General features: G+C 41.3%; 1 protein-coding gene across 6 annotated transcripts in view; it reads right to left on the bottom strand.

The window, feature by feature from the left end:
• Positions 1-2,242: 2,242 nt before the first annotated feature.
• OPHN1 (oligophrenin 1) overlaps positions 2,243-9,827 on the bottom strand; it is a 607,786-nt gene continuing 600,201 nt past the window's right edge. For all 6 annotated transcript variants that reach the window (XM_030847098.2, XM_060292179.1, XM_060292180.1 and 3 more), the window contains 2 exons: positions 7,367-7,408; positions 2,243-6,156 (listed from right to left, as the gene is read on the bottom strand). In XM_030847098.2, coding sequence (XP_030702958.1) covers positions 7,375-7,408 — 34 coding nt within the window. In that variant the 3' untranslated portion in view covers positions 2,243-6,156; positions 7,367-7,374. The remainder of the gene's footprint in view (positions 6,157-7,366; positions 7,409-9,827) is intronic.

Raw genomic sequence — 9,827 nt, 5'->3', positions numbered from 1 at the left:
GGTTGTTTTAAGCCACTCAATTTGTAGTCATTTGTTACAGCAGCAATATAAAACTAATACAGTGTTTGTGGGCCTCACTTTGTACATGTCAAATGAGGGCAAAATACCTTGTCTTACCTACCTTATGGGTCTGTTATGAGAACAAAATGATGGACGTAAGTGTACTCTGCAGAGTTTCAAGTTATAAAACTGTTAGGATATTCTCCAATAGGGAAAAAAAGTCGATCTGTTTTGAAACTATTGGATTGAAGCAATTAAGAGCTTAGAGCTCCTGACATTTCCCAGGAGAAATGCTGAGGGTTGGAGGGCTGATTCTTCTCTCCTGGAGAAGTAGTGCAGCATAGTTGAAATCAGAAAACCTAGGTACAAGTCTATTTCTTTTCTGTGTGACCTTGGGCAAGTTAGGCCATCTCTCTGAGCTTCAATAAAATGTGGGTAATCATCCCTGCTCTGCCTAGGTGATATGGCTGTATGATGCTCAACTGAAGAAATGAGTGTGAACATGTGATGGAAACAAAGTACTCAGATGGAAGGCCTATTCATCCTCCCTAGTGTGTGCCTTACTGCTGGAAGCAGATATCTTGATTCTGGTAAACTAGTCACCCAAAGAAAGTAGAGTTGAAAGACCCTTGGGGTGGTACTCTGAGCACCTGTTTTCTGCCATTGGCTTTCGTGTGTGACTTTAGGCCAAGTCCCTTCTCCTCTCTGAGTCTGTTTCTTCATTTTAAAAGTTTAGATTATAGCCAGTTGTCTTCAGCTAATGGGCATCAGAATCACCTGGAGAGATGGCAGATGGAGGATGAGCAAAATTTTCTCTTTTTTACAAGTCTCTCCTACCCCCAATAAACTATCTCCCACAAAGCCCAAATCAGAGGAGTTTTATTGAAGTATGTAGGAGTTTCACGTAAAGTATGCCTTATTCAGGATATAGGAGTTGATTTCCAAGTATGTGGTTTGAAGCAGCTGGCTCTCAAAGGAGTCTGGATGCCTTGTTATACTTTAATTAAAATACCGGCCAATTTCAAACCTGTTAACTAGTCATGCTCCTCCCAGTTCCTTGCAATTCCCATTAATGTTGCTTTGTTATGACTGATATTTCCTCCCAGAATACTCCTTCTCGTGTGAACTAAAGATACTAATCTCTGGCCAGACAAAACCCGGTAGAATTTTCCATGTTTTCATTACAATGTTGACTGTAGTAAAAGCCATAGCTGAGAATAACTGAATGTCAAGCTGAAAAGGCCCTTTGGTTTAAAGACAGACAACTTGGGAGGGACTTGATCAGCATTACAGAGAAGCAGTGACAGAGGTGAGTGTGGACTCCAAATGCTCCTGAAGGGAGCTCTTTCCAATGCTCCATGTTGCCTTTCTATTGCCTTTGATGCTCAGAGGTTTGAAAGTCAAGTAACTTTCAGTCTTATTTCCTAGGCTGGTTTCACTATTCTTTGAAGTAGAAAAACTTAATTTATATGTCATCAAAGTATAATGCCATGTACAAAGCAATGTAAGAAGCAGGCAGCTATGGACACAATCTTTGTAAACACTTCCAACATACCAGATTGGCCTTATCTGCCATTTTTGGTCTTTGCCTCACAAAGAGGTCTCCTTCCTCAACCTGCTTTGTTGTCTTAAATGCCTTACAATCAGTGCTTCTCAGACTTTAATGTGCATATCTATCCCCTGGAGACCTTATTAAAATACAAATTCTGATTCCAGATGTCTGGGATGGGGCCCAGGAATCTGCATTTCTCATAAGCTCCCAGGTAATGCTGATGCTGAGGCTGTTTATAGACCATATTTGGAGTAGCAAGACTTGCAGATGTTGTTAATCTCATTTCTAAACATCTTCTCCATTTATTGTCAACATTCCTTTACCACTGGAGGTAGTGTGGTGTATTAGAAACAGGAACGGCCCTGTAGCTTCTAGTCCTGGGTTTCTATCAATCCCTAACTGTGTGACATTGGGCAAATCATTTTTCATCTTCCTGAGCCTCAAGTTTCCTTATCTGTAGAATGGGGCTCTCACCTGTCACACAATGATGTTGTGAGGCCTGAAGGAATAACTGGGCTTGGTACAAAATAGACTGTAGATGGAGATGCCTAGGTACAAAAAGATTCTGGGCCTACATTTCCTTAGAATTGCAAAAGACAACATGAGCAGTGGATCATGCAAAATATGCTCAAAGATTGTTTCCATGACAAAACTGTAGATGGAGGCCATTAATACTAGACAGTCTGCATACTTTATTAAAAGTCACATGAATGGACCCCAGGATCTAATTCTTTTTTCTTCTGATGTTACATATGTATTTCACAAATGTGTCTTTCTAGCATCTATTAATGTCCTTGGTATCAAGTGATTGTTTTCCCTATGAAAATGAAGGTTTTTCTTCATCAAAAACATCTCTTCAAGGTATCTTGCTTTTCTCTGAAATTTTTCAATGCTTCTGAAGCTTTTTCTGGGCTTGTAATGTGTCAAGGCCATTTGTCTGTAGCCACATTAAAAATAGTATAATTGATCTACATTCTCTCAAAAGCAATTTTTTCTAGTCACAGAAATACTTCTATTACTTTATTTGTTCTAGCTATTACAGAATTAAGGAACTTCTTGAAAAGGGAAGGATTCTTTCCCACAATTGCAACTTATTTTAGAAATACTCTACATGACACCACTTTATTATTCAATTTGGACGCTGAGTTTTGCCCCTCAGTGGCTGGGCAACACACTCCATCTTTTTTTAAACAAAAACTTCAATAATATTTATTATTCTAAATCATCTCTTAACTTTTGCTATCCCCACAAAAAACCCTTAATAGGGGTTTGATCCCAAGGCATCAAGTCCTGCAGAAGCACCAAGACCAATTCTATTCCTCAAACCATGTATGGATGTCACCAGTCTCTTGGGGTGAAACTGCATGTGCTAGAACCTTGGTGAATTAACAGACATATACAAGGACCTTTTTTTCTTTGAAAAACAGCTAAGCCAAGGACTTGAAAACTACCAACTAAAAAATAAATCCTTCATGTCACAAGGTAAAAGTAAATGATCCGTTTTAAGACGGATTATCAAATGGGCATTCTGAAGGTGAGGAGAAAACATAACTCAGAAATCTCTTTCAGCCCAGTTTTTATTCCCCTGTAAACTGGACCTTCATCCCCTCCTTACCCTCAAATACTTGCCTTTTAACATTTTGTTAAGTATGCCAGCTCCAGTAATATGGCTTTTATATGGCAAAGGGAAAACAACATGGGGTGCAGAGTCATAGAGAGCTGGATTAGAATAACAATTCTGTTATTTACTTTCTGTGTGAACTTGAGCCAGTTAATTTTAGCCTGCTGGGTCATAAATCCTTTATCTGTAGAATGAGGAGGATAGCATCCACTTGCATGATTATTGTAGGGACTAAATTATATAATGTATATGAAGCATCTAGCACTCAGTAGGTGCTTAATAAATGTTAACACTGTCAGCTCAACATTTACAGTTCATCCATTGACAGTTTCTCCTACCTGTTGGCCGAGGTATGCAGATAGTTTCCTACAATTGACACGCTTCAATTATCACCCCCTTCCCATAGCCTCTTCTGAATGCCTATCCATCCATCAAGCCTAAGCCAAGCCATTCTCATTCCACAGAAGCTTTTGCTCTTTAAATCAGAGAACAAAAGGGTAGGTGCTGAGGTTCATTCTTTGGGTATAGCCCAGGGCAGGGGTAGAGCCAGCCAGGCACTGCTCCTTGGCTTCCAGTCGGACTGGTGATCCCAACTCTTTAGGCCAGGCTCTTGATCTGTGTCCCAGGAAACACATAGCAATCTCACAGCCACATTTCTGGGACACATATTCTACTGGAATTGTGGTGGCTTTCTCTGGTTCTCAATAATCTCTCAATATTTGTAGTGGTGACTGTGGAATTTCCCCCCAAGGAAACCAGAGTGAAATCATGTCTCTAATATCTTCAAAGGTACTGAGGCCCCATTGGCCACTGCTTCTGTGGCTAAAATCTGCACACCTGCTTTGTTTAGTTAGTCATCTAATGGGACAGAGCAGAGAGGCCACAGCTCAGACTGGGGCTCAATGAGTACTTCCTGAGTGAGGCCATTAGGCCTCACAGAGATTCCCTTTTAGGGAGAGCAGCAGGTAGAATGGTGCCCACTTGGCTTACTTTATCCTGGTTTCTTAGCAACTTGGCCTTTGAGACTGGGTAGAGCTGAGAGTTCAATATGGCCACCTGGGTACATCGTCATTAAGAATGTCATCAAATTGCTATTCAATTACTTCCACAAAGGCTCTCAGTGTGTTTAGCTTACATGTTACTAACTCAACAATAAGCCATATTTAGAATTCAATCTTGAAAGTAGCTATTGCCTTTCAGTAACACTGTTCCCAAGGCATCTCAGAGTTGGTTTGGGCATGGGTGCATTCTCTTTCTCATCTCCCTCTCTCTTACCCTCTCTCTCGCCTCCCCTCTCCCCATGTCTATGCTTCTTTCTCAGTACTATAGTCAGTGCACTAGTGGGGCCTGGCTAGAAGAGTCCAATAGGAAAGTCCTTTCTCTCACACTGGACCACATTATAATTACACAGACACTAAAGGCAGGCTATCTTAAAGCCCACCCTAAAGCCAAGGCACCTGTGTGGAAACAAGCGATGACACTTTCTCCAGCAGCTTCTTTTCAACAAACAGGAATCAGAAATGTCTACTCGTCAGATTTCTGACTCACTACACTGTGTTTTAATTCCTTTCCAATGATTGAAATAGCAAATGAGGAAGACCAGGAGCTCATGTCTGGAAGTTCCATATGGTGGCAAATATGTGTGGCTCAAGAAAGAGGGTAAAAGCCAGATCCTCAAAATGATGGCCATTAAAGCGACCAATCATAAGCCCCCTTGCTAGATAAGCATGGTGTAATGGAAAGAACCTTGTGTAGGTGCCCAGGGATGTGGTATCTTGTTTACACATGGCTGCTAACTTGCTCTGCCTCAGTTTCCCCAATGGTAAACTAAGGAGTTAGACTAAATAATTCTGAAAGGCCTTTCTAATCAAATATTTTATAGGTCATAAAAAGAGTCTTTTATCTCAAAGGCTGTGGTTCTTAACCTTTATTGTGTCACAGGCCTAATCTGAAATTCACTAGAATGTTATGGACCATTTCCTCAGAAAAGGCATATTGAAAAGGCATACCATTTCAGAGGCTTTATGAAGTTCCTGAATCCATAGATAATGGGTTAAGAACTGTTTCTTTCAGGTGATAAAACAGCTTATCTGCAGAAGGCAGACATGAAGCAACAGTGACAACTGCCTGGCCTCAATCATCTTAACAATTCTCCCCAGCATTTGACCCAAAAATGGAACTCCTGCAGAACAAACACAGTCTGCCTTTTTTTAAAGAACTGTCTTCAGCTTTTGTTTCTTTCTTGATTGCTTGGAAAGGAAGCTGTCAGGAGAAAACAGGAGGAAGAATAATTCAAACAGACCTAGGCTTTGACATGTAAAACATGCTTTGCAGATTTGTCTTAAGCAGCTGTATGCAAAAGCAGGAAGGCCACCTTCCTGAGTCCACTTGGAGGGATTGTGGGGGCATCACTCATTCTGTCTGATCCCATAAGAGCAGACACATTCTTGGCAATATATTACAGCGCCAAAGCTCCAAACTGGCACCAGGGTCCATATCCTCAGTAAGAGATATTAAGATTCTCTAAAGTTCAGCAAACATTCCTACTCCCCTACTTCCAAGGTAAGCAATGGCCCCAACTCAAGTAACTTCTAGTTCAGGGTAAGACTTCTGAGATCAATCTTTAGCCCCAAATCTTTCAGAGCTAGATGGCCTTTTGAGGAGGCAGGAAGTTCAGAGAGGAGTTGAAAACTGAGCTCCTCTCTTCGACTTGGGATGGTGGATAGCTTGGTTTCTGCAGTCTGCCTTGAGGGAGTTCAGCCATTCACAGTCTTATAGGAGCTCAAGATAGACCTTCTGAGGGAATGAAGACAGAATACAAAGGAGAAATAAACTTGTATCTAGGATGTGTGTCCCTTATTTTATAGCATCCCAGAGCCTGAAGGTGCAGGGCCAGGAAAGATCTGCTCTTCAGCACACAACGGTTTGAAGAAGACTCTTCTAGAACCTGGAAAGTGTCCCCTGAGGCCAAGGTTTTTGAAACCTGAAAGGGAAAGAAGAGAGTAAGGAATTAGCTAGGACTGGTTAAACACTTAACAGCCACTGAGCAGTAGGCCCTCTCTTGGTAGGTAGCTAATCTTCTGAGCAATAGCGGCTGGGTAGAAAAAGGCCCTTATAACTCAGATCCCATGAAACTGTCCTAATACGGTGCTAAAATCAGGGCTGGAAACTGTGTGCCTTAAGCCTGAACTCTAATCCCCAAAAAGTCCACAGGAGATACAGATGCCTGATACCTCTGAGATTACTCACCTTGATGAATGGCCACTGCCTTTATGGCCCTACAATAACTCCAAACTTCCTTTTACTGAGACTTTACCTTCATGAGAGCTGATAAGAAAACTCTTATCTACCCATAGACCTCTGAGGACTGGCAGTGATATGAAGAAAAGGAAGGCTGAGGAGTACATGGAAAGCTCTGCTCCAGATACCTGGATCTGATTTATGTGTGTATTGGTTCATGTCATGCCAACAATCTGATTGTCAATCAGAACTCCTAGTAGAGAAAGAAATTTCCATGATCTCCATGGTTCTGGTGATCTTAGTAAGTTACTTATCCCCTTTGAACCTCAGTTCCTTTATTTGTTGAGTGAAAATACATATTAACTTCCCTATTTCTGGCATTTGATATGGACTAAATGATATAATGGACGTGAAAATGCTTTGCATTAGACAAATATAAAGAACTAAGGATGAAGGTTCAAGGGGTAAGACTGAAATTGTGATTTGATCTGAAGGAATGAAGTTCCCCTACAAATACTAAGGTAGACTCTTGGGACCTGCTATAATATCAAATGAGAGGTTACTGATATTCTTATAGACCCAAAGGATGTCGGAGTTAAAAGGTTCCAAACATTTCATCTTACATGTTGGGAAATTGAGGCCCAGAGAAGGAAATGTAATTGCCCAAAATGTCACAATTTAGGATTCCTAATGACCTTGATTCAAAGGCAATTTGTAAAACTATACTGTAGTTTGGCTGAGCAAGAAAGAAATGAAACTTAAAAACACAGAGAACCTCAGAATTAAAAGGCAGTAAGTTTAAGGGTCATGTAATTACAGGGTAGTGAACTGAGGCATGGAGGTGAATTCCCACCCTCTGGACCCACATGGCACTCCAGTCCTCAAAAACTCAGATCTCATAAAGAAGGTATATGTGTAACAAGGTTTTGTAATCAGGGATGGATACTACATACCTGAGGCCTCAACTCTCATCTCCAGGAAGTCTGCCTTGAGAACTGTGGGTAAAGGAGGAAAGACATTTCACTAAGACTCTAGAAATCAGAACTGGAAAGGAAAGCAAGTGGATGGGTGACCCTTCCAGGATGGTGGCAATTAGGCCATTTGAAAAATGAGGAAGTGATTCCATCCAGATGTTTCAAAACATCTCACTCCATGCTTATAGGTTGGCATACCTCTCTGCCAGATTTAGAGAGCCCAGTATCCCAGACACAAAGACATCTTTCAGGTGCCAGCACAATCCTTCGAGTGCCATACTATGGGAGGCAAGGGAAGACCAGAGGAATTGGCCAAAGACCAAAGACTACATTCTGTGATTATCTCCAATGGGAAAAAGGCAAAGACGGAAGGCAAGTGCCTTGTGAAACATGAATCTTTCTTTGCCTTGAAGACCAAACCAGCCTCTTGATGTGCTTAGATTGGTCCTAAAGTAGACTTGTCTGGGGATGGTTGGAGGCAAGAGACAATCCTGGAGAATCAAGCTCCATATAATTTGGCCAGAAAATCCCGGACAACAGCTTGTCCCAGGGCTATATCCTGAACATTGTTTTTCTCTTCTCTCTTAAGTCTATTAATACCTACTCCCTGAGTGATCTTATTCCCATCCATGATTTCAATTCCCATCAAATACTGAGACCACCCCCAAAAGGTTACTATTCACATTGTAGTATATGTGAATGCCCCTATAAATTTGTACAGTGGCTGTACTTAACAGTTCTACCTCTAAACCTACGTAGATCCAGCCCCAATTACTAGTCTAAGTTGCAGTTACCCACTGGACATTTCTATCTGGATGTCCCACAGAGTCTTCATACAAACTGTGTCCAAAATTGAGCAGAGAAACTTTCCCACAAAACCTATTCCTCCATGATTAATTATTGTTACTATCTACCTAACTGCCCAAGTTAGACTTTCTTCTCTCTTAATCTTTCTCCAATGCTCCATGTTTGAAAAGTCAGTAAGGTCTTACTGAGTCTACCTCAAATCTGTCCTTTCATTCCATTCCTATTGACAATGCCATACATCAGGACCTCATCAACTCTTGCCAGGATGATTAGCCTCCTAACTGGTCTCCCTGCCTCCAGGTTTTACTGTCCCAACTATCTTCCTCATTAACAGCAGAATGTGTGTGTGTGTGTTTTTTTTTAAATAACTCAGGCAGCTTAGAATATGCATTGTCATGCTGAAAAGTTTTCCATGACACCCCATGGACTACAGAATAAAGACCAAACTCCTTAGTATGTCATATAAGGCGTTTACAGTCTGGCCCCAATCCATCTTCTTGGCCTCAACTCTAGCTAAGCTTCCTTCTTCTCACCCCCACATTCTAGCCAAAGTGGAACACTAATCACTTTGTGAACCTGCCTTGCATAAGCTATTCTGCCTTACTGAAATGTCTTCCCCTCCCTTCTCTTCTTGATGAGCCACTTCTCATTTTATTTCAAGTTTTTAATTTTTTTTAATTGTTGTATTGTAGAAGGGAGATGAATGAGAAGTGAGGTCATTCAAATGTCAGGTTACATAGAGTCAGGTGTACAAACTGGAAGCAAAAAGGGGCAGAGAAAAGGTTAAACAGATCATTTTCATTAGAGATGAGATGGGATTGACTGGCTAGTCTAAGAATCTTGACCAGTAGCCATCATGTAGGTGCACTGATGCAAGTGGTGGTTACAAAACTGGGGCCTAGACAGAAGGGGTGCTTTCTTTATATGGATGCTGAGTGGGAGGAACCTGTGGGTACCTAGGAAGGTGGCTTATTACATATTGGAGGACTGGTGTACCCACCTTGGCCTTACCCACAATCCTGCCAAGATGGAATCTGAGAATAAGGAACAGGATTAAATTTAGGTTCCAGAGGCCTGGACATAGGATTGGTTAGGTTGTCCTCCAGCCTGAAGTGCCTGCTTTGACCACAGTGCCCTATGTTGCAGTTGGTCCAAGACCTCCCTGAGCACTAAATGACAAAGCCCAGGTAGTGGTTACCAATCTTTCCACACTTTCAACACCAGGTTGGCTACAGTTTCCCTATTAAAAGTCAGGCTGCCTTAAAGATTCTGTTGGACTTTGTTCATGCCTAGTATGTATCCCTCTCAATGCCTTGGTTCCCTGTTCAAAGCTACAGATCAATCCCTCACATTTTCAGTGTATTCTATCCATCTTTAAAGCCCCATCTCAGATATCACTTCCTCTAAAAAGCTTTCCTTTAGATATGCCTAGTTCATTCTGTTAATTCTAGTTTGCTTCATTCTATTTCCCTGGTATTTATTTCTCATATGGTTTATCCTAGGGAAGTTGGAAGGACCACCAGGAAGTAGGAAGTAGTCCTGCTCATAGGCAGATACTTTATTAAGAATATAAAGTATTCTCTCTCTTTCTGTTTTTCTTTTTTTCCCTCAAGCCTATCTGATTAAGCCTGCT

The sequence above is a fragment of the Globicephala melas genome, chromosome X, assembly GCF_963455315.2.
Source record: "Globicephala melas chromosome X, mGloMel1.2, whole genome shotgun sequence".
NCBI lineage: Eukaryota > Metazoa > Chordata > Mammalia > Artiodactyla > Delphinidae > Globicephala > Globicephala melas.
Note: the sequence above shows the minus strand (reverse complement) of the source record. Positions and strands in the feature narration are given on the sequence as shown.